Source organism: Gopherus flavomarginatus, chromosome 15 (assembly GCF_025201925.1).
Source record: "Gopherus flavomarginatus isolate rGopFla2 chromosome 15, rGopFla2.mat.asm, whole genome shotgun sequence".
In the NCBI taxonomy this organism is placed as follows: domain Eukaryota; kingdom Metazoa; phylum Chordata; order Testudines; family Testudinidae; genus Gopherus; species Gopherus flavomarginatus.
In genome coordinates this window covers 5,696,279-5,721,155 of record NC_066631.1, presented here as the reverse complement: position 1 = coordinate 5,721,155, position 24,877 = coordinate 5,696,279, and the positions used below count along the sequence as shown (strand labels likewise).

The 24,877-nt window shown below is 50.3% G+C and overlaps 1 protein-coding gene across 1 annotated transcript in view; it reads right to left on the bottom strand.

Moving 5' to 3' along the window:
• LOC127034950 (uncharacterized) overlaps positions 1-24,614 on the bottom strand; it is a 143,659-nt gene extending 119,045 nt beyond the window's left edge. Inside the window, exon 1 of the mRNA XM_050924370.1 lies at positions 23,245-24,614. Within this exon, the coding sequence (XP_050780327.1) occupies positions 23,245-24,600 (1,356 nt within the window). The 5' untranslated portion in view covers positions 24,601-24,614. The remainder of the gene's footprint in view (positions 1-23,244) is intronic.
• Positions 24,615-24,877: the final 263 nt, after the last annotated feature.

Here is a 24,877-nt window from a genome sequence, read left to right as displayed (position 1 = left end):
AGGATCTTCATTAGGTGGTGGTTCTTACAGTGTTAGGTTAGGGTTCTCCACCCTCTGGCACCCAGAGAAACACCATCCTGGCCTTAGACTTCAGGAGCTGCTGCTTCTGTATGCTTATCCCACATCCCCCAGCAGAGAGCAGAGTTCACTATGGTTAATGACGGGCAAAGGCTGCAACCTTGACATATACAAGACATGTGTTTTTTTCACACCCCTGCCCGATGAAAGTTTTATGGACAAACGTGCTAGTGCAGACATAGTTACTCTAATACAAAGTCAGACCAGATTTCTAACACCGCCCGTCCTTCAAAATACCCCATCTCCAGGAAGAAGTGAGGGTTGATTTGTTTTGGAAGATTCTCTTTCATTTTACAAGTCAGGCTACATCACGCTGATGGAAGTCACAACTCTCTTGCAAAGGACGGCGCTTCTAATAAATGCACAATGCTTCAAGTGTGAACTTATTCCCTGAAAGACCAAAGCTGTTAACTTGCTCAAGTGATCCCCGAACAAGAAACCAGGCAGTAACGGAATGAATGAGTTTGTGTCAAGGTCAGTCAGGTTTACAATGAATACCCAGGGAGCTGCACGAATGCTAAATGGGGCTTATTTGTGCGGTAAGAGGTCACTATTACATGCCCTTCATTACATGAAGTCTGTAACAGCAAATGCCTCTGCCTGGTATGAATGAAGGAAAAGGGAACTGACGCGGATGCCGCTCGCAGCATTATCACTCGGTTGTTCCTGAAAAGTTCTTTGAGAAAGAATGATCAAAACTAATGAGCAAGTGAATCTTTCCATTCTAACAATGAACTATTTTCCCTAGATATTGGGATCACAGGCACTGACTCTGTGGGTGCCCTGGGGCTGGAGCACCCACGGGAAAAAATAGTGGGTGCTCAGCATCAACTGGCAGCCCCCTATCAGTTCCTTCCCCTCCTCCCAGCATCTTCTACCCACCAGTGCCCTCCCTGATCAGCGTTTCCCCCTCTCTCCCAGTACCTCTGGCCCACCACAATCAGCTATTCAGCTCCGTGCTGGAGGTGCTGGGGGGAGTGGGCGGAGCAAGAGTGGGGCACGCTCGGAGGAGGGGGCAAAACAGGACAGGAAGATGTGGGGCAGGAGTGGGGCTTTGGGGACAGTGCCTGGGATGGAGCAGGGGTTGAGCAGCCCTGGGGAAAGTGAAAAGTTGGCGCCCCTGACTGGTATTAAACATTTTCCCTTTGCTCACCTTAAGCCACTCCCAAGAAAGTGCTCTCCCTAAATCTCGCCCTGCTAGAGCGTCACCAAACACTTTCCCCATGTGCTTATTTGCAACCACTCATCCCAAGTGCTCCCCTTAAAGTCTACCCCTAGAGCTCACTCACTTGAGTGCCAATCCTAAACCATGTCCTGCTCAGTTCTCCCTGAAACGACTCCCATTCCCCTGGAGAGCTCCCTGAAAATCCCCCCACCCACCCCCAGGATCCGCAAAAACCACTAATCCCCCACCAAGAGCTCAATCTAAAACACACCTGAACTGGTTCTCATGTGAAACTGCTCCCCACTAACCAGCTGCTCTCCCCTCCCTGATGACTGTAAACCTCGCAGAGTCTCGTGCTAAACACTTCCCCTGAGTGTGCATCCTAACCTGCTCCCCATTGTGTACATCCCAAACTACATCCAATTCAGTGCTCACCCTACAACACTCTCCCAAATGTTCCCCATTCATTGCTCCTCCCTGAGTGCTCGATGAAAACCACCTCCTGAGTGGTCCTCAGAACCTGCTCCCTGAATAACACTCGCTGGGAGCTGTCTAATATGCCTTGAATATATTCTTAGCAGTTTTTAATTTCTTCTGGCTCCTAAAATACAAAAAAGCCACATCTGTTCCTCCGTCAATGACAGCCAACTTTGCACCTCTATTTACACCAGAATAGAGCTTGCCTGGTTCTGAACTTTACCTGGAAACTAAATACAGTAGGAAAACAATTCCTATTGTATGAGACATTTTGTCAAAGGAAGCCCAATGTTGGCACTTCTATTTTGCCAGGACTGGAAATTGAGATTTCTAAATGAAATCTTCAGGCTATTTTTAGTCAAGAGTCTCATGATTTACAAATGTCTGGAGCTTTCCTTTCCCCCTGTATTTTGCTAGAAAGAAACACTCTCACCTACACCCCTTAAAAAGTGACAAAGGTACGAAACATATTGTTTTCCTATGGCGAGTGCCCCATTGTGTCCTGTGGGTTAATCAATTCACAGAGATAGGTGTGGAAACTATAAGGCCTTGTCTACACGACACAATTAAGTTGACCTATGTTAGACTGATGTACAGCTACTGCAGTACTTACTGCGGTTTTTCATGGTCACACCACCCTCGTTCTGCCAGTGGTGCCTGTCCTCTCTGGGGGCACTTGCACTGACTTGAGTGGGGCAGTGTGGGGGGCAGACAGCTCTACGCTGGGACCCCGCTGCTCAGCGCTCACAGCCCAGGCTGTTGACTCCATGCAGACCTCAGAGCTGACAGGTCAGGCTCTCAGCACCGGGCAGCGGAGCTCCCAGCTGGGAGCTCCACACACAGAGCTGGCAGGAGATGTAAGAAACGCAGTGTCTACATGGACACTGCATCATCCTGACTCTATCGACCTAAGCCTATATCGGGGAGGTAGAGTTGTTAGGTCAGTGTAGTGAGGGACTTACATTGGAGGGAGCAAAGCTGTAGTGTAGACACTTAGGGCATGTCTACTCTTACCTCCGGAGTGATCAATCCAATGGGGGTCAATTTATCATGCCTAGTGAAGACACAATAAATCAACTGCTGAGTGCTCTTCCGTCAACTCCAGTACACCACTGGAGCAAGAAGTGTAGGCGGAGTCAACGGGAGCGCATCAGCAGTTGACCTACCCCGTGAAGACACCGTGGAAAGTAGATTTAAGTACGTCAACTTCAGCTACGTTAGATCGACACCCCCACCCCCAGTGTAGACCAGGCCTTAAGTCGATGTAAGCTGCCTTATGTAGACCTAACTCTGTAGTGTAGACCGCTGCAATAAACTGGTTAAGAACAGCTGGCAGAGTGACCTATGGAAAGAGGAAGGCTATATTGGTCAGAATTTCCTAATCCCCGAAGAAGACCAATTATCTTTCTGTCCAAATTAGAAATGTATTTATCAGAAACACATCCTGTTGAAAAAACAAGATGGATTATCCATGTACAAAGAGATGTCTCTTGTTCTTTTGAAAGTCCTGAGGAGTGCGAAACAAAAGCTATTAGAGATAATCAAAGAATGTACAGATCATCCACTAAATTTAGAGGAACGAGAAAGGATTTTGTTTGTTTTTCTTTCTAAATGTTTGTTGCACTCTAGAAGTGATATGGATTGTGTAGCTCATGGAGGAAAAATAATATTGAAAGATATCAGCTCCTAGTATGTGCCTAGCTCTCAAGTACTAAAATAAATTGCTTAAAAGGGAGAGATTCCAAGTAACAGTCTGGCTGAATACAGAAATACAATCCTTGAAATGAATAAAACAGAAAAAGCCTCCGATAAAAAAAAAGTAATCAAAGAAATTTGTTATACACCAACACTACCTATTGGATAGCAGTAAATGAATAAATGAATAAATCAATAAAGTAAAAATAATAGAAAATGAGAGTAGATATCTGCGAGCTGTTGGCAAGTGTCCAATAGAAAACAAGAAGATTTCCCTCCTCCCCTGATGCTAGAGCCTTCCTCTATCGTTACGGGTGGCTGCAGCAGATTGGAGCAGTTTGGGAATGAATTTCAGTGCAGAGATTTAAAAGTGAGACAAGAAAGAAGGGGTGGATCTTCAAGGATTCAGGCAGCTGTACTTTGAAGGCCATTGGGTTTTCCGATTCTATAATCTTGAAGGAACCCAGGTATTGGCAGACTAGTTTTGCAGATTGGTGCTTGATTGAAGGTTCTGGACAGAGAGCCACACGTTGTCCCCTGTGGCCAGACTTGGGGCAGCCCAGGTGTCTTGGTGGACTGCAAGTGTTCTGTGAGCTCCTGGTGCACCTGGTGTAGGTAGGAGGCTAAATACACAGTGGCCAGCACTGGGGAGCTTATGAGTAAGTCTTGGTGGCATAGGTGCAAGGCAGCCCTCAAGTGGTGAAACAGGGCCTAATTTCAATACCTGAAGCCTAGATTGTCCCACCAGCACATAAATACAACTCTTGCAATAGAGGAGGCCATTCTGAAATTGGAACTCAGAGTCAGGTTGGGTACCTGAATAATACAGGATCTAGCAAATCTGGATTGTGAACTGATTGTTGGGAGCAGGGAGTGGGTTGAGGACATCAGACAACTGTTGATATTCCCCTTGACAATGTTAGACACCCTTGAGCATGGTAGCAGGGGGCTTTTCACCAGGTTTGAGATATTCATCTTTGAGAGATAGGGCATTCACTTTCCCATTTCTTGTCCCTGGGTGATAGGTTACCACAAAGTCAAAGAGAGCGAAGAAGATGGACCAGAGGATCTGGCCTTGGTTAAGGTATCTAGCAGTCCATAGGTATTCCAGGTTCTTGTGGTCTGTCAGGAATTGGTCTTCGTCTAGGAACTGGTACCACTCTTTGAAAGTTGCCTTGATAGCCAGTAGCTCTTTGTCCCAAATATAATAATTTCTTTCTGCCAGGGTTAGCGTCTGAGAATAAAAGGCACAGGGGTGATGTTAGTTGTGCGGACCTATATGTTGAGATAATACTGCACCTATGGCAAAATTCGAGGTGTCAGCCTTGATCATAAATGGTTTAGTGGGATCTGGGTGAATCAGGGTGGGTCCTGTGGTGAATGTCCTCTTCAGTCAATCAAAGGCTGACTGAGCCTCTGTGGACCAGGTGAACCAGCCCCCATTTTGAAGGAGCACCGTTATGGATGCAGCAAGGCTAGATGATCCTTTAATAAATTGCCTCTCGAAATCAGTGAATCCCAGGAATCACTGCACCCTGCATACTTACTTGGGTATGGCTCAGTTGGATATTGCTGCCACCCTGTGAGGGTCCATGATAAATCCCTCGGATGAGATGATATATCCCAAGAATTCCACCATGTCTTTACTGAACTCTCATTTCTCCAGCTTCACATACAAGTGGTTCTGGCAGAGTCTCTCCAAAACCAAGCATATAGAATGATTGTGGAGGGCCTGACTTTCAGAGAAAATGAAGACGTATTCCAGGTAAATGACAACAAATTGGTCCATCATATCCCTAAAGATGTCATTTATGAAATGCTGGAAGGTCTCTAGAGCATGACACAATCTCTTCTCCCCACAGTGTGCCTCAAAAACCATTCCTCCTAGTGTGCATCTGAAAACCCACCGTCTCCCAGTGTGTCCAGCAGATATGCCACCTGCCAGCAGGCCCTTCATATACCACCGTCCCCCTTTGTACCTGTTGAACCCAACTCACCCCTAGAATGCCCATTATATACCACCTCCCAAATGTGTTCCTAATACTCCTTCCAGCCCTCATTAGGTGTCAATAACTCTTCCCCCCAGGTTATGCCCATGATACTGCTCCCCTGTAGGACTGCATCTCTGAAAGTGTTTCAAAGACCACTTACCCCAGAATGTGCCTCAAAAACCACTTCCCCTTAAGTGTGTCTTGAGTACTGCTCTCACCTGCCTGTGGAATAGCACTGCCTTCGCTGTGCTTCAACTCCACTTCACGCAGGGGGACCATCGAAAACCGTTCTTCCAAGTGTCCACCTTGAAAACTGCCCCGTGTGCAACTTGAATACCCTTCCCCATCACTGTGCACCTCGAATACAGCTCCCTGTGGCGTGTGCTCAAAAACCACTCCCAGCACCCCCCAAATTTGCCTTGAAAATTATTTCCCCCAGAGTGTGCCTCAAAAACTGCCCTCACCAGTGTGTGCCTTGAATGCGGCTCCCTGCAGCATGCAGCTTGAATATTGCCTCCCCCACAGTGTGCTCCTCGAATACCCCTCCTCGCTTTCCCCCAGAGTGGGCCTCTAATACTGCTCCCCCCATATGCCCATCAAATACCATGCCCCCAGAGTGCTGGTCAAATACCACTTTCCTCCAAGTTGTTTTAGAATTCTGCTCCCCTCCAGAGTATGCCTCAGACAGCCTTCTCCACCACTGTGCACCTCAAATACCGCTGCCTCGAGTGCCTTTTGAAACACATTTCCCCTAGAATGTGCCTTTAAAGCTGCTTTCTTTGAGAGCATCATGAACACCACTCTCACCAGCCCCCAGACTGCCACTGAACCCCATGTCACCCAGTGTGCCCATCAAATACCTAATCCCCCCCCGATTGCCCATTGAACTGCTCTCTCCAGCTGTGCCCATGAAATACTGCTCCTCCCAGAGTGCACCTCGAATGTGGTCCCTCCACAGGAACCACTGTACCCCAAGTGCCCCAGTTGAATACTGCTCATTGTGCACTGCTGCTCCCCTAAATCCTCACCCTCAACTTTTCCCCAAGGGTGCTCACTCTAACATTCTCCTGGAGCGATCACTCTAAAGTATTGGCTTCTGAACTCTGACTTTAAAGACCACTCCCATCCGCTCAGAGAGATTCACACCACAATGAACATTCACCAGAAACCACTTCCCACTGCAGGCTGCCCCCTAAACCACTGTCTTTTCATCCCTCCTCCTTTCCCCCACTAAGTGCCCACCAAAACTGCTCCCCTCTGAGCCCTTAAGTCATTCCCCTGAGTGCTCACTGAAAACTATTCCCTAGTCTGTGCTCACCCGAAACCACTCCTTCCCAAGAACTCACTTAAACCACTCTCCAAGGAGTGCTGACTCCAAGCTGCTCCCAGTGGGGGGCTCACCTGGAACAGCCTCCTTTTGCATGCTTAGCCTATACCAGGAGTCGGCAACCTTTCAGAAGTGCTGTGCTGAGTCTTCATTTATTCACTTTAATTTAAGGTTCCGTGTGCCAGTCATACATTTTAACATTTTTAGAAGGTCTCTTTCTATAAGTCTATAATATATAATTAAATTATTGTTGTATGTAAAGTAAATAAAGTTTTTAAAATGTTTAAGCAGCTTCATTTAAAATTAAATTAAAATGCAGAGCCCCCGGACCGGTGACCAGGACCCAGGCAGTGTGAATACCTCTGAAAATCAGCTTGTGTGCCACCTTCAACACATGTGCCATAGTTGCCTACCCCTGGCCTATACTCTTCCTCCAACTCATCATGTAAAATCACTCTCCACTGCGTGTTCACCCTAAGCAGCTCCAAAGGTGCTCACAGAAAGTGCAGCATTTTTGCCAGAAGGAGCATTGTGGGCTATCCAACCGGAATCTTTATTCAAGCAAATTTACACAACGGAACAACTCCACAGTCCTGCTAATTGCCATCTGCCCTCCCTGGCTCTTTTCTCTACATCCTCTTGTGTTTGTTCCCATGTATTACAAGTATTTCTTTCGGCTCTGTCCAATTTATGAGCATCCATAGTTCAACATGCGTTTCCCTCATTTGCTTTCTTGAAATTGGCAGAATTTAGTAAAATTTCAAGTTATCCTCGAATAATAGCAAAGGAGAGAGTTTTAAGTCAACATCTATCTTCTTTTCTTTCTTTTTTGTGGATCCATATGTTATTTGCATCTATCTATCTATCTATCTATCTATCTATCTATCTATCTATCTAATTTTTCCAGCCGCTAGTTTCACAATATCTAAATACTTCTCAAGAATAAAGTGACAACAACATTCATCCATTCATGCAGGCTGTGAGCCCGCCAATTCAATGCCCGTGTCACACTACATACAGCAAAGCTGACATGAATGTTAACCAAAAGCTTTATTATTATTGTAACTAAGGTGCGATGCTTCCCAAAAAAGACATCACATTCATCCACCCAGCTCACTGGGGAGGTTTTTCTTTAGCACTGGGTGAATCTAGCTTTTGGGGCAATTCTATGAGAACTGCAGGATTATTCTTTTCTTTCACTGGCGCAGCTACAGTTCTCTGATCTCATCCACAAACACCCAAATATATGAAAGCAAAGGTTCTCCCTTTCATTCCAGGTTTTTAGACTGCTGGGATAGAATTCCAGGTTACCTATTCTGAGAACAGACTTCATATCCAGGCTTCAGGGAATACTGGAAACATGAATATATTCCCCATGTGTCACTGAGAATATCACTCCTCCTGTAGCCACATATGGATACTCTAACTTCACCCAGCAGCAGAGAGCAGAGTTCATTCTTTTCTATCTCAAGTGATTAGCTGGCCCCCACTACTTCATAGAATCATAGAAGATTAGGGTTGGAAGAGACCTTGGGAGGTCATCTAGTCCAACCCCCTGCCCAAAGCAGGACCAACCCCAACTAAATCATCCCAGCCAGGGCTTTGTCAAGCCTGACCTTAAAAACCTCTAAGGACAGAGATTCCACCACTTTCCTAGGTAACCCATTCCAGTGCTTCACCCCCCTTCCTAGTGAAATAGTGTTTCCTAATATCCAACCTAGACCTCCCCCACTGCAACTTGAGATCATTGCGCCTTGTTCTGTCATCTGCCACCACTGAGAACAGCCTAGCTCCATACTCTATGGAACCCTCCCTTCAAGTAGTTGAAGGCTGCTATCAAATCCCCACTCATGCTTCTCTTCTGCAGACTAAATAACCCCAGTTCCTTCAGGCCTTCCTCGTAAGTCATGTGCCCAAGCCCTCTAATCATTTTTGTTGCCCTCTGCTGGACTCTCTCCAATTTGTCCACATCCTTTCTGTAGTGGGAGGACCAAAACTGGATGCAATACTCCAGGCGTGGCTTCACCAGTGCCGAATAGAGAGGAATAATCACTTACCTTGATCTGCTGGCAATGCTCCTACTAATGCAGCCCAAAATGCCATTAGCCTTCTTGGCAACAAGTGCACACAGCTGACTCAGCTCCGGCTTCTCATCCGCTGTAATCCCCAGGTCCTTTTCTGCAAAACTGCTGCTTAGCCAGTCGGTCCCCATCCTATAGCAGTACATGGGATTCTTCCATCTTCAGTTCAGAACTCTGTACTTGTCCTTGTTGAACCTCATCAGATTTCTTTTAGACCAATCCTCCAATTTGTCTAGGTCACTGTGGACCCTATCCCTACCCTCCAGTGTATCTACCTCTTCCCCCAGCTCAGTGTCACCTGTGAACTTGCTGAGGGTCAATTCATCCCATCATCCAGCTCATTAATAAAGATGTTGAACAAAACCGGCCCCAGGACCGACCCCTGCGGCACTCCGCTTGATACCGGCTGCCAACTAGACATTAAACCACTGATCACTACCTGTTGAGCCTGACGGTCTAGCCAGCTAATAGTAAGTGAGTATCTCACAATCGTTAATGGATTTAGCTTCACAGCCCTCCTGTACAGCAGGGCAAGGCTATTATGCCCATTGAACAGGTGGGAGCAGAAGCTCAGAAACATTAATTAACTTGCCCAAGATCTCATAGGGAGCCTGTAGTGGAGGAAGCAATAGAACCCAGGTCTTCCAAGTCCCAGATTGGTGTCTCTAGCATTGCTTCTGCTCTAGCACAGCTGGGGCTTACAGAAAGCTGTCTTTTCAGGATGTCTCCCTTCAACAAGAGAGCAAGAAACTGGCAAGCTCAGAGGCGTACAACAAGCTTGGGGAAGGAAGAGCTAAGGGGAGAGAAAGATGGAAAGAGAGGGAATGCAAAAAAAAAGAAATAGAAAAGGAGGAAAGAAGCAGAGAAATAGAACTGGCTGCATGAAAGGTGAGTCAGCTAGAAATCAAGAGAGGAGCTGAAGGTAGGGAAATTTATAATAAATAGAGAAGAAGAAAGAAGAATGAATTTATTTGTGAACCACTGGTGAAAAGGATCAGCTGATGCCCATGGAAAATTAGAAGAGAATACAATGACGTTTAAAATATAAAGAATGAAATAGGAAACATTTCTGTGTAGTTCTGAGACTTTCAGTCACTTCTTTGTACCAAAGGTGTTTTCTTGAGGTCAGGATTTTTGTCTCCAAGCTCATCTGCTCCTGCTTCTTTTTAGTTGCTCAGTGTCTGAAACGTTCATTCTTTTCTATGGCAAACATCTGTGATGTCATAAGGAGAGGGTAACCAGGGAGGATGACCACAAGAAATGATGAACCTTTAAGAAAAAAAATTCTCTTTTATTCCAATATCTCACATGATAAAGACCAAGGTAGTAGAAATACAGAGCATTTAATACCAAATCTATCAATCAATCTACCTAATCTCCATCCATGTAGTATCCGAGTACCTTCCAAGTGTTTACATTTAAAAACAATAACAATTTCTCTCTTTCTCCTCCTTACCAGTCTAAAGGAGAAATGGGTTGATTAGATTATTATATGTATTTTGTGTGTATATGTTTGCAGGAAGCACATGTTGGGGGAAAGCTAAGTTAAATAGATGAGTTTGCTTATGGTCTTGAACCTGGTTCTGAGGTCATGGTTAATTCTTGTGGCAGTGAGTTCCACTGTCTTGGCCCAGCTCCTGTGAAGATTCTGTATCCTTCACTCATAAGCCCTGGCTTATTGGATGGCAATTTCATTGTTTCAGGGAAGTGGGACTGATCCTCTAGAGAATGTTTTTTCTAGTCTCCAAGTGACATGTGCCATCCCCTTAACATTCTTTGGCTCAGTTCCCTAGAACCTAGTTGGTTTATCTGGCTTAATAAGCATATAGGTTATGCATATTAGCTGCAGGTAATGGTGCAAAGGCTGCAGAACACATGGATTTGAGGGGAATCCTTATCCTTAAAGCTTAATAACTCTCTCTCTACTCCTTAGCCAGGAGCATTGTGTCTTTCTGCTCCTCTGGGAGCAGCTAACCCATCATCACCAATCCCAAGAATTCATAAAACATGAATCTGCCCTCTAAAAATCATGGCATTGGCTTAAAATCATGAGCTAAAATAAAGAACAGCAAAAACACAGGGTAATTTGTTTTGTTTCTGGAAACCAGATTAAATCCTGTTCCCACAATGAAGTTCCACCCTGAGCCCAAAGCCTTTGCTGGATGAAGTCAACATGATTCTTGTCAGTTTCATGGCTGCCCATCTGCTGAATAGCAGCAGCCAAACTGTCAGATGGAAACCTGCCTGTGGGCTGTCAGAAGTTTGTTGACCTCTATATGTTTTCCTACACAGGGGGAAGGATAGCTCAGTGGTTTGAGTATTGGCCTGCTAAACCCAAGGTTGTGAGTTTAATCTGTAAGGGGGCTAGTTGGGGATTGATCCTGCTTTGAGCAGGGAGTTGGACTAATGATCTCCTGAGATCCCTTCCAGCCCTGATTTTCTATGATTTCAGGTTCAGCAAATCAGAGTTTCCTAACAAATTCCAGAGCAGGAGGACTCAACAGTTCTGACCAGCTGGGGTCATCAGGCTAGACAGTAGGCAAAAGGTTCCTTTCTGGGTGCTACTCTCCTATTAGCTACATGATGTCACTTCTAGCCTATGCCACTGCACTAAATAACTGTTCTCTCCTGCATCAAGGAAGGCCCCTAAGTGTAGGAGCAGATACCTGCATGGGATAATTCATTTCAATTATTATTAGTTCAATTAGCCTAAAACAAAAAGGTTATTCTTGCAATTATATGACTGTTCGGTGGTATTTTCACTGGTGTAATTCACTCCAGACTCTGTTAACTACTAGAAGTAAAAGCTGCGTCTGGGGCAATATATTCATTACTCCTTTCCCTGGTAATGTGCAGGAAAACATCCCTTATAGGCACAGTTGTAACAAGTACAAATGACATGTTGTGGTTCCTCCTGGCAGTGCTGTGCCAAGCTGAGGTGCCTGCTCAGGATTCAGGTGGCAGCAGGCAGATGGCACCTGCCACCATCAGAGATGCCCGAAGATTAGCAGAGTGTAGAAAAGTGCCGGGGGCTTGCAGCGTGCACGTGGAGGTCACTGCAGGAGGATTGCTGGCATGCCAGGACATGCTACCCAGACACGGCAGTTTACACTGCAGTGGTAGAGACCAGCAGCCCTGCTGTATGTACTGCAAAAGCAGAGCAGAGTCATTAACTCCACAAGAGCAGGAGGTGTTATAGCACGTTGGGGCCCTGTGGTTTTGTCTCTGGCGGACAACAGCAGCCAGGTGAGGAGAGCTGATGGGGTTTTCTCAGAGTCGGCTGCCTTCAGTCCCTCTGCTGCCAGCTGGAATTAAACTCTGCACCAAGCAACATCATCAAGCCCAAGTGTTCAAAAATCACTAATTCATGCCCCAAACTCATGAGAATTTTAAAACTATCAAATATTGCTGTTTATTTTTTGCCTCCTGGTGTTGGAGCCTGCAGAGGTCACATTTTCAAGACTTTGTCCCCTCCCCCAGAGGACTAGACACTTCAAAATGGAAGCTGCCATTCTCATGGAATCACATGACTCCAGGAGCTGGGGCTTTTTGAAAAACACAAATATAGTGAGACTCATGATCAAATCACGAGAGCTGGTGAGGCTGAGTTTCTGCTGCCTGCCCTCCGGGGTGGTATTGAGTAGATCCAGATGCAGAGGTGTTTAGTGAACTCAGAATGCAAATGAAGGACACAATTGTGTGTTATCTGTTCTGAAATTCAGCTCACTCTTTGCAATGTTCAGGCTGCTGCAGCCGCTCAGATTTGCAATGCATAAACATGCTGCAGCAGTGGGAGGTGGGAGATTTTGGTAGCTGGGTTAGGGACAGCTGGGACTTTTCCACCTAGAATGTTAACCTCACTCACACTGCCTCGGTGACCTGGAGAGGGGGTGATGCAGCAAGATGTACGGCCCAAAGCAAGGGGTCCCCAGGCACTGCAATTGAAGGGGGCACTGGGCCTGAGAGAGGGCAGGGGAACTACAGAAAGGACGGTGACTCTGTGGGGGGAGAGAAGCCCCAGGTGGGAGCAGGTTCAGAACACATGTTCCAGGGCACAGGTGGCAGACATGCTGAAGATGGAGCGAGAAGGGCCCAGTGGCCTCTGTCTATCCCCCACAGACTGTGCTGAGAACCGCAGAAGCATAGAAAAGGGCATAGAGAACCTCAGCCCCACAGAGGCACAAACGTCCTGCCTTCCTGGCAATCAGCTGCAATGAGCCTCCTCTGCCTTGTTTGCAGCTGCTGCCCTGGGTGCGTTCCCCCTTCTGCCGTTCTCGGCGTCACCTCCTCTGAGCCCAGTGCCCCTGCCTCTCCTGGACATGTGTCCCTGCAGAGCAGCGTGTGCAGCAGCTCTGCTTTTGCTCTGGATTGCCAAGTCCTGTACGCTGGATTTACGCCCTCCTAAGGAATGCTGATTGGCTGTTGCAGATGAATTCTCTCCATCGATCCCTTCAGTGGCTCCAGTCTTAATATCAAAATGGCATTTTGTAAACATCTGCGGTAAATAGCCAGGTCCTCCCAGCTCCTCACCCAGGGACTGATGCCGGGAGCGAGGATGGGTGCATAGGCCAGAGAGGGTTCATGGACCTACGGAGCTGGCTGGTGCATTGTGGAACTCAGCAGGAGAAATGGCACATCCTTAATGCTACACGCAGCATTGCCTTGTGTTGGAGTCACCTACCTGGTCTGCTGGAGGTGAGAGGCTGCCACAGCCAGATAAAGTATCTGCTGTGTGCTAAGCAGCCAGGCACTGCCTGTTCTGTGTGGTACAAGTGGAAATTGTCTTTGGCAATCAAGAGGAACTCTTGCCCCATTTGGAGGTGGGGTTGGGGGTTGGGAGATGGATAGAGGGTGCCAGCTGGAAGAGCAGGAAAGCAGGTCGCAGATGGGTGTGGGACAAAGGGGTTCTGAGTGGACTGGTGTGGGGCGAAGAGCATGGGGGGCAGGAGGGATGCAGGCGATGGGGAGGGGAATGCGGAGAGCAGGGTTTGGGAGTATTTATGAGCTGCTCCACCTAGACAAGCTGTTTGCGACTGCCCAACTGTGTGGGTTGCTGATCTGCAGTGTCCTCGCGCTGGTCAGCCCCGCCCCCCAGGCCTGCGTCCAACTGGCTACATGAGGGATGTGCTCTGTCCAGTGTGGACACCCGCTACAGCTGTCTCGGTCCACCAGCTCCTGGTGACCCCGCTCCCTGCAGGCCACCCCCTGCCTCTGTTCCCCCGAGGTAAGGACCATCCCCAGGGCTGCCTTTGCAGAATTAGCTGGACAGGCGACAGCTGCAGGAATGCTTAGCCAGCCCCGGGGTGCAGGTGGCTGGTGCCAGGCTGGGGTAGCTGGAAGCGGAGGTGACTCCGTTGTCTTCTAAGGTTCTCGTACTGACGGGCCTGGGCCATGCTGAAAAGCGAGAGCCCTGGCTGGACAGACAAGAGCTGCCATCTTCCTAATCCCCGTGGCCATTGCAGGGTTAACAGAGACATTGTGGTAGCTGAGGGACTACCCCAGTGTTACCAGTGGCCACAGGCAGTCCTGCACTGCTGGGGGGACTGGTAGGCAAAAGGTGTCCCTGCCTTGCAGGGAGAGGAACATCCCGGGAAGGAGTGACAAGGGCTTAGACAGGGATATCTGGGCCTCAGCACCAGGCTGAACAGCCGAATACAGGCCCAGATGGTTTTGAAGCGGCCATCGCTGAACCTGGGCCTCTTGGTGTCAGAGGAGTGGCACCGTTTCTGTGGGAAGCCATGAAGGTGGACGGGAGCAGGGCTGGCCGGGCCATTTGACCGGATTCCGCCTGGCCCAGCCTCCTCCGAAACGTTCTCTCCTATGAGCCTTTGTCAACGAGCCTTTCACAACTTTCCTCATTGCTGTGGCCAGATGTGGTGCACCTGCAGGGATATTTATCATTTCTGGGTCTTTCCCAGGGGTGCTGGGCGTCTCTTCCCCCACCAGAGTGCCCCCACTCCAAAGCAAATAACCAGAGTGCTACCAAATTCGTGGTCCATTTTGGTCAATTTAATGGTCATAGGATTTAAAAAATAATAAATATCATGATTTCAGCTATTTAAATCTCAAATTTCAGTGTTGTAACTGTAGGAATCCAGACCCAAAAGGGGCTTGCAAGGTTATTGGGGTACAGGGTCATGGTTTTGCCATCCTTACTTTTGCACTGCAACTGGTGGCAGCGCTGCCTTCTTAGCTGGGCTGGCAGAGAGCGGTGGCTGCTGGCCAGAAGCCCAGCTCTGAAGGCAGAGCCGCTGCCAGCAGCAGCGCAGAAGGAAAGATGTCAAGGTATGGTATTGCTACCCTTACTTCTGCGCTGCTGCTGGCGGGGCACTGCCTTCAGAGTTGGACACCCAGCCAGCAGCCACTGCTCTCCAGCCACCCACTCTGAAGGCAGCGCAGAAGTAAGGATGGCAATATCGCGGCCCTCCTGTGGTCCCCTTTTGGGTCAGGACCTCCAGTTTGGGAAACACTGGTGAAATCTGTATAGTGTAGGGTAAAAGTACACAAAAGGCCAGATTTCCCGGGTGAGGCCAGATTTCATGGTCCATTACGCATTTTGCGTGGCTGCAAATTTGGCAGGGCCCTGCAAATAGCACAACTCATTCATCACCACAAACCACAGTCGCCTTTCTTGGAACAGCTTCAATGGGAATATGCTCAAGGCTCCTGGTGCTGCACTGTGACTCCTGGGGCCTGGCTCCCCATCCCTTACTCCCGGCTTTTCCACTATCCCGCTGGGTGGCTGTGCCAGGCCCTCCCCTCTCTTGCCGAGTCTATTCCCCTCCCACCCTGTGTCTAGGAATGATGCGTTGCGTAAGAGCTTCGAAGCAGGGGCTGCTTCTTACCCACTGTTTGTATAGCACCGAGCCCAGCAGAGCTCCCGGCCCGGCTGGGGTCTCAAAGTGCTACTGTAATAGACATAAATAAGAAATCAGTTAGAACCTTGCTGTAAAATCGAAGCCTCAGAGTGTCGATGCCACATCTCAGTGTGTCACATAACTACACAGCGTATAACTGGATCACAGAGCATGGGTTACATCTCATCCCCCTGTACGCAACCTCTCGCCATATCTCATGCAGTTATGGGTAACGCCTCTAGGGCTTGGGGTTCTAGATTCGATTAAGGTTATTTTTAAAGACACACTTTCTCCAAATGTTCCCTGCCCCTGCCCCCACCCCCACCCATGAAAGCCAAGTGTCTTTCCAAAGCTGGTTATCATCTCTTCTGCTGTGTCTTGTCCCGTGACATTGTCTGTATCTCCACTGTTGGACACCTGCTCAGCCTAGCTGCTCTGTCTATTGCATTCTCATCTCTGCAGCACGCTGCTGTCTTGCAGCCTGTACTAATGCCTGTGGTAGGTGCTGTCGCTCCCAGCTCCCGAGGCTTTGGTGACCCCCTGGAGCTTGGCTGGGTCATCTGAGAAGCCTCTCTCAGCTCTGTCTTTGGTGACTGACGGTCTGGCTGAGTTTTCTGGGATTTGCTCATGATGCTCCATTAGTTCATAAATGGCTGTTTTGAAAAATACAAATGGAAAATGATACAGAGACTAAGGACCTTGGGATTAGATGTTACTTTTCAATCAGGGTTGAGGGCTCTGGCTGGGGGTGTGGACTCTGGGGTGGGGCTGGGGATGAAGAGTTTGGGGTGCAGGAGGGTGCTCCGGGCTGGGGCTGATGGATTCAGACAGTGGGAGCAGAATGAGGGCTGGGGCAGGGGGTTGGGGCATGGGCAGGGGCGAGGGGTACAGGCTCTGGGCAGCGCTTACTTCAGGCAACTACCAGAAGCAGCAGCATGTCCCCCCTCTGGCTCCTATGCAGAGGCACAGCCAGGCAATTCTGTATGCTGCCCCAGCCAATGGGAGCTGCAGAACTGGCACTTGGGGCAGGAGCAATGTGCAGAGCCCCCTGGCTGTCCTTATGCATAGGAGCTGGAGAAGAGACATGCTGCTGCTTCCAAGAGCTGTGCGGATCCATGGCAGGCAGGGATCCTGCCTTAGCCCCACTGTGCCGCCATCCGGACTTTTTACGGGCATTGCAGTCGAAAAACAGACACCTGGCAACCCTAAGCAGGATGCTGGGCACAGTTAGTTTGTCAGGCCTGATGGAGCTGCTGACCCAAGACCCTTTGCCAGCTGGTACCAATGGGCCACTGGGCCACAAGTACCACAGCACAAGGCAGGATCTGATGCCTGTTGTAACTGCTTGGTGAATGGGAGACCTCAATACTTGGTATTTCCCAGCAGACACAAGGGCCAAGGAGTGACAGGAACAGCAGTAGCTGAGCATCGCCACTGCCACTGAGCGCCATCCAGAGCATTGTAGGGCACTGCCCATAGGCCCCTCACCACAAGCTGCTCACCTGCAGGATTTGGGGCAGGCTGGCGTGTGGATCTAGGCAGCCTGTAGAACGATCTTCTTTCCTGGGTCTCTCCTCCCCTTTTCCACGAGGATTTGCTTGTTTTACGGTTTGATGAACAGGAAATGTATCTTTTAATAGCTCTTCGGTAAAGAGGCCCCATTGTTTCCCTGGCCAAAACTTCAATGAAAGCGGCTCCATCCTTCCCCTGTATCATCCTTTTCAGATCAATACAGTCTGGGCATCGGAGTTCCTGGGTAAATGAATCCATACTTATTTATTTAACAGTCAGAGTGAAAATCACTCCTCCAGCTTGTAAAGTGGAAGGCCAGTCTCAGGGCTTGATGAGCCTGCCAATAAGTAGATTAGATAGATAGATAGATAGATGATGTGCTTAGAGGGCTGTGCGGCTATGACATCATAGCAGAGTTCTGGGACAGGTGAGCTCATTCATAAGACGTATGTTAATGGAACCTTTTCAAACTTCCCTGGTCCACTCAAGTTTTGGGTTCCATGCCGATTTGGTTCCTGAGTTTATTGGAACCAGCATCCCCAGTGGGTGTGCATGTGAGATGGGGGAGCCGAGATTTAACAGCAGCAGATCGAGCGCCACAGCTGAATATTTTCTTTTCTTTTCCTTCTTTCTTTTATGTTTAAAAAGGAAATTCCACACACAAAAATCTCATACGAATGCAATGTCAAGGCTGAGAAATGAAGCACTCAAAAGCCAAGAGATGTAGAGGTGAAGTGCAAAGCTCCGGTGAGGTCTCTAACTGAGGTTTCTCTTTATACACTGTGTATTATTTGCAAGATAATACAATAAGGAACACAAGCTACAATGTCTGATGCAGCCTCGCAGGAAGGCCACACACTGGGGCCAGTTCTGCACCCTGTTACACTGGTCTCAATGCAGAGTTGCTGTCCTGGAGACAATGGAGTTACTCTGGATTTACACCGCTCTAAATCAGAGCAGGATATGGCCCCATTTTTGCACTGGGCTGTACTATTGGGCTGATCCAAACCCATTAAGATGACAGCGCCATTCCCACTGGTTTGTAACCCCCTGGCCTGTTGTTGGAGAGCTTGGGGCAGATTGTCAATGGTTCAAATGGGCCTTAGGCAGCCATTGACTTCCAATGGGAATTAGGTGCTTACCTGCCTTTTCTGACATTGATATTCCGACCACAGAGGAAAAGCCACATGTAAATGTTTACAGCATCATTAGCTCCATGCCGCCTTTCTCCCAGGAGGTAGAGGGCCCTTTCCTCACAGGAGTCCAAGCCCTGGCATCTTGCAAACAAGCCATTGGCCGAGCCCACAAAAAAATATGGAGTCTCTATAGGCAGCGCCCCTTTGGGCTCAAAAGACTCCCAAGAGGCCAATGTGGAGTTCAGGGGGTTACACAACACACTGGAACCGGGAAAGCCTGGCCCAGAAGGGAAATGTCTGAGGAATGTACATAGACCTGCGAACAGCTGCTGGGGGACGCCCGGGATCTCTGCCTGAACGACATCAGCAGGCTGGGAGAGCCCAGAAACAAGGCCAACCCCAATGAACACCACATGAACATCATTTTGCGGGATCTTGCTCTGAATCAGCCCCTGGGTGTGGTTGGTCCCACCTTCTCTCCAGCCCCCAGACCCGAAGGTGCCCCTCATTGTGGGCACACCTTGGGACAATGGCGGCCCAGGGTCTCCTCACTTCCCCAGGGCAGCACAGTTCACTCTGGGGCTTCAACCCCTGACAGCAGCTGCCCTGATCTCCCTCCCCCCCAGCACAGAGGTGGTCACCACGTGCAGATAACTCAGTCCAGATTCCCTCACCCCAGGGCCTGCTAACTTGCCCACCCTCGAGGAGCAGGGGTAAGTGGGGATGTGGGAGGTGATCTGGGGTGGGAAGCTCAGGATTGTGGTGGGGATCTGGAGCAGAGGAAGCCTGGACTGAGCCATCAGTGCGTGGAAGACCCACCAAAGCATCCGCACTTGGACAGCTGATGGCTCGGATTTGAGGCAGTGCCAGGAACCTTAGCCACCAGTGCCAGGAAGCCCCCTCCACCCCCCTAAGGGTTTCCCTTATGCTACGGGAATCCTTATTTAGCTGGCTTTGGTGGCTTTCCAGTGGCTTTGCATTGTGGGGTCTGGCCCCAGCTGTATAGGGGACGCAAAGATTTCCTCTCGTGTATATTTAAACTCTGGCAAGCCCATCCTCTGCCAGTCTGCCATGGCTCCTAAGGGATGGGAGGCTGCCAGGGCGCTCTGGACTCTGTCAAGTGTATGAAATGGCATTGGCTGCAGCTGTTGACACTGATGTCTGCCTATATTCATAGCTCTATAAAGCTATTTTATGGTGATGTAATAACCCTACATATTGGCACCAAAGTGTTATCAATTCTAAGCAGTTTATCCATAGTGAAATAAATGCCTCCCAGACATCAATAGAGGATCTTGACAGAGCCAAGTAAACAGCCACTTTTCAATATTTCTCTCCGCTGCAGACTCACAAAGTATCAATATATCTATTGGAGACCCTTGTGAATAAGACATAAATCTGGCAGTTTTTTTCCCCTGGAACTAGCGCTTTATTATTAGCAAATTATAAAGCAAGAACTCGGCTATTTGCTAACAAGTGCTGCTATCTGCAATTCTAATGGTGGTCCCGAGCTCCTTTTTCTCACACACACCTCCAGCAAACACCTTTGGAGGAGTGATTAGCATCTCCCCGTGACTGCTAGCCAAGCTTTCTCCTCCTGTACATTCTCCCAGTTCTGATGCTGAAAATAGGAGCTGTGAAAGCTCCAGGCCTGGCAAAGGAGCTTACGGAAGAGCTGAGGGGATGCACTTCGCACACAGAGCGGGGTCAGAGCGGTTTGACTTGCTGCCAGCTTCCCTGAAAAAGGTGGAAACAATCCATTTTCATCGGTACTTTTCGGCTCATTGTTATAAAAAGCGTGCAGGGAACGGAATGCGTTGAGAGCAAGGGGAGCTCGGAGCAAGATTCTGCTTCTCGTTGGCTGGGCCATTCTAGCCTGGGGCTGGCAGACTGGTGCCAAAGATACCTCGGCATTGTCAAGGTGCCCAGATAAACACCTGCCCCCTTCGATTTATAGTCTGAAAATCCTTCCTGTCCTGCCAAGTGAATTCCATTGAACGACGCTGAGTTCCTGAAATCTAGGAAGCATCCACAAGGAGTTACAAGCAGTTTCAGCTGCTGCCCCTGCTGGGGTCTATGAGGTCACAACCCCCTTCTGCTCTCAGAACCATTGTGATCAAAATGTCCTGTCACGGAGTGTGGGGGAGTCCGGCCCTGCACCCCTCTTCCTGGGACCCACAGTGACTCTTAGCCAGCCAGTAAAACAGAAGGTTTATTGGACAACAGGAACACAGGTTACAGCAGAGCTTGCAGGCACAGTCAGGACCCCTCCACCGAGTCCTTCTGGGCTTTCAGGTTGCTTGGATCCTAGCTAGGATACCCTGAATTCCACCCACACAGCCCCAAGCCCAAACTCCAACTGCTTCCCTCCTGCCGCTCCCTTCCTTTGTTCCCCTTCCCGGGCAAAGGTGTTTGACCTTTCCCCTCCCTTACCTAGCTCAGGTTACAGGCCCTGGCATCGTCCATCCCCTAAAGTCCTCCCCTGCTCTCCCACTCCCCACACAGACAGTCCCTACTGCATCACATCTCTCCCCCCTTCGAGACTGAACTGAGCGGGGTCACTCTGCCCAGTGACCTGGGGAAGTTCAGGGCCCCCTCTCCGGGACAACGCATCCGCTGTCAGGTTGGCACTTCCTTTCACATGGACCACATCCATGTCATAGTCCTGCAGGAGCAGGCTCCACCTCAGGAGCTTGGCGTTGGCTCCTTTCATTTGGTGCAGCCAGGTCAGGGCAGAGTGGTCGGTGTACACGGTGAAGTGTCGCCCAAAGAGATATGGCTCTAGTTTCTTAAGGGCCCACACCATGGCCAGGCATTCCTTCTCGATGGCTGCGTAGCTTTGTTCCCGGGGTAGCAGCTTCTTACTCAGGTACACGATGGGGTGTCTCTCCCCCTTTTCATCCTCCTGCATTAACACTGCCCCCAGTCCCGTGTCTGAGGCATCAGTGAACACCATAAAGGGTTTGTCAAAATCTGGGTTTGCCAGAACTGGGCCGCTAACCAGAGCCTCCTTCAGCGCCCGGAAAGCCTCCTGGCACTGCTCAGTCCAGATCACCTTGTCTGGCTTCCCCTTTTTGCATAGTTCAGTGATGGGGCCGGCTATGGCACTAAAGTGGGGCACGAACCTTCGATAGTACCCCGCCATCCCAATAAAGGCCTGTACCTGCTTTTTGGTTTGGGGAGCAGGCCAGTCTCTGATCACCTCCACCTTGGCTGGTTCCGGCTTCAGGCAGCCGCTCCCCACCCGATGGCCCAGGTAAGATACTTCAGCCATCCCCACCTTGCACTTCTCAGCCTTTACTGTTAACCCAGCCTTTCGGAGTCGGTCTAGGACTTGTTTAACCTGGGACATGTGGTCTTCCCAGGTCTGGCTGAAGATGCAGATGTCGTCAATATACGCCACGGCAAAACTCTCCATCCCCCTCAGTAGCTGATCCGCCAGGCGCTGGAAGGTGGCTGGCGCTCCCTTGAGGCCGAAGGGCAGGGTCAGAAACTCATAGAGCCCCAGAGGGGTGATAAAGGCCGATTTCAGCCTGGCATCTGCGTCCAGCGGCACTTGCCAGTAGCCTTTGGTAAGATCCATAGTGGTGAAGTACCGAGCACCTCCTAGCTTGTCTAGGAGCTCGTCAGGCCTGGGCATAGGGTAGGCATCAGATACGGTGATGGCATTGAGCTTTCGATAGTCCACACAGAACCGGATTGACCCATCCTTCTTGGGAACCAGCACTACTGGCGAGGCCCAAGGGCTGGAAGACGGCTGGATCACCCCCAAAGCCAGCATGTCCCTGACCTCTCTTTCAAGATCCTGGGCAGTTTTACCAGTGACCCGAAAAGGGGAGCATCTTATAGGGGGATGTGACCCAGTCTCCACCCGGTGGACAGTCAAATTAGTGCGTCCAGGCTGGTTGGAAAACAGCTGTCGGTACAGATGCAGCACCCCTCTGATCTCAGCGTGCTGGCCCGGGGTCAGTTGCTCAGAGAGGGGAATCACCTCCAGGTGGGGAACCAGCTTTTGTCCCAGGGAATAGATCCACTAAGGGGTCATCTCCCTGCCCCTCCCAATGTCCACACACGGCCAACACCACATTCCCCCTGTCATAGTATGGTTTCATCATGTTCACATGGTACACCCGGCGGTGATGTGCCCGGTTTGACAGCTCCACCACATAGTTTACCTCATTCAGTTGCTTGATAACCTTGAAGGGCCCTTCCCAGGCGGCCTGGAGTTTGTTTCTCCTCACGGGGATAAGAACCATCACCTGATCCCCGGTGGCGAAGGCACGGGCTCGTGCTGTGCGGTCATACCAGACCTTCTGCTTCCTCTGGGCTCGGGCCAGATTCTCCATGGCCAGGCCCATGAGCTCGGCCAGTCTTTCCCGGAAGGTCAGGACATACTCCACCACTGACTCTCCCTCGGGAGCGGCCTTCCCCTCCCATTCGTCCCTCATCAGGTCTAGGGGCCCCCTCACCCGCCTTCCATACAACAGTTCGAAAGGTGAAAACCCAGTAGATTCCTGGGGTACCTCCCTGTACGCAAACAGCAGGTGAGGTAAGTACTTGTCCCAATCTTGCGGATGCTGGTTCATAAATGTTTTTAGCATCATCTTCAGCGTCCCGTTGAACCTTTCTACCAGCCCGTTGGACTGGGGGTGATACGCTGAGGCCCAGTTGTGCTGGACCCCACATTTCTGCCATAAGGACCGGAGCAGGGCCGACATGAAGTTGGACCCCTGGTCTGTTAAGACCTCCTTGGGGAACCCCACCCGGCTGAAAATTGTCAGCAGCGCATCTGCCACTGTGTCTGCTTCGATAGAGGACAAGGCCACCGCCTCGGGGTAGCGAGTGGCAAAATCCACCACCACCAGGATGTATTTCTTCCCTGACCGGGTCATCTTGCTGAGAGGTCCCACTATGTCCATGGCTACCTTCTGGAAAGGTTCTTCTATGATGGGTAAAGGCCTCAAAGCCGCTTTCCCCTTGTCCCGGGCCTTCCCCACCCTCTGGCAGGGGTCACAGGATTGGCAGTACTGTCGGACATGGGTAAAGACCCCAGGCCAGTAAAAGTTCTGTAGCAGCCTCTGCCTGGTGCGCCGGATTCCCTGGTGCCCTGCGAGAGGGATGTCATGGGCCAGGTACAACAGCTTGTGACGGAACTTCTGGGGAACCACCAGCTGCCTCCTGATCCCCCATGACTCTACTTCCCCTGGGGGAGCCCATTCTCGGTACAGGAACCCCTTCTCCCACAGGAACCTCTCCTTGCAACCTCTCCTCATGGTCTGTACCGCACTAAGGTCAGCCCGGTCCCTGTGCTTCCGCAAGGAGGGATCTTTCTGCAACTCGGCCTGGAACTCAGCAGCTGGGACAGGAATGGGGACCGGCTCTCTCTTGCTGGCTGGGTCTGAGGCCGCAGCCTCTCTGCACCGTGCCCCTGGGCGTTCCCCGCTCCCTGAGTTAGGGTCCTGTACCTCAGGTCGAGTACCTTCCCCGTTGTCGGGGAGCAGTGCCATTTGCCGACTCTGACTACGAGTCACGACCAGGGCACTCTGGGTGTTACTAGGCCAGTCCTCAAGGTCCCCTCCCATTAACACGTCAGTGGGCAAATATTGGTGTACCCCCACATCCTTGGGGCCCTCCTTGGCCCCCCATTTCAGGTGCACCCTTGCCACAGGTACCTTGAATGGGGTCCCGCCCACGCCCATCAGGGTCAGGTAGGTGTCGGGCACCATCCGATCTGAGGCCACCACCTCGGGCCGGGCCAGCGTCACCTCTGCGCCCGTGTCCCAGTACCCAGTGACCTTCCTCCCATCCACTTCCAGGGAAACAATGCACTCTTTCCGGAGGGGCAGCCCCGCGCCCACCCGGTAAACCAAAAACCCGGAACCGGGAGCATCCACAGGTGGTATGTTGCCAACCCCCCTTTCCTGGGAATGTAGCCCCTCCTCCGATTGGGTTTTTACCCAGTCCACCCTCTGCGGGTTGGGTCTGCTTGGTCTGTCCCTGAGCTTGGGGCACTGGGCCCGTATGTGACCTCGTTGGCCACAGCGATAGCAGCCCATATCTCGTGGGTCCCCTTGAGTGGGTCGGAGGGACCTGCCACTGGATGTTCCCCTTTTGGGGGGGTTCTCCATAGGCCCCCTTTGGGAGGTCCCATGATGACTCTCTCTCTGCGTTGAGGCAGGCCTGCTCCTTCGAGACTCCTCCCTGCCATCCCCTGCCCGACTGTCCACAAATTGGTCGGCCAGCTGGCCTGCATGCTGCGGGTTCTCCGGCTTCTGGTCCATCAACCATAGCCTCAGGTCGGACGGGCACTGCTCGTACAGGTGCTCCAGTATAAATAGGTCAAGCAGGTCCTCTTTAGTTTGGGCCCCAGCTGTCCACTTGCGAGCATACCCCTGCGCCCGGTTGACCAGTTGTAGGTATGTAACCTCATGGGTTTTACGCTGGCTCCGGAACTTTTTCCGGTACATCTCAGGAGTCAGCCCAAACTCGCGGAGCAGGGCCTGTTTGAACCATTCGTAGTCCCCTGCCTCCGCCCCTTTCAGTTGGCTGTACACCTCC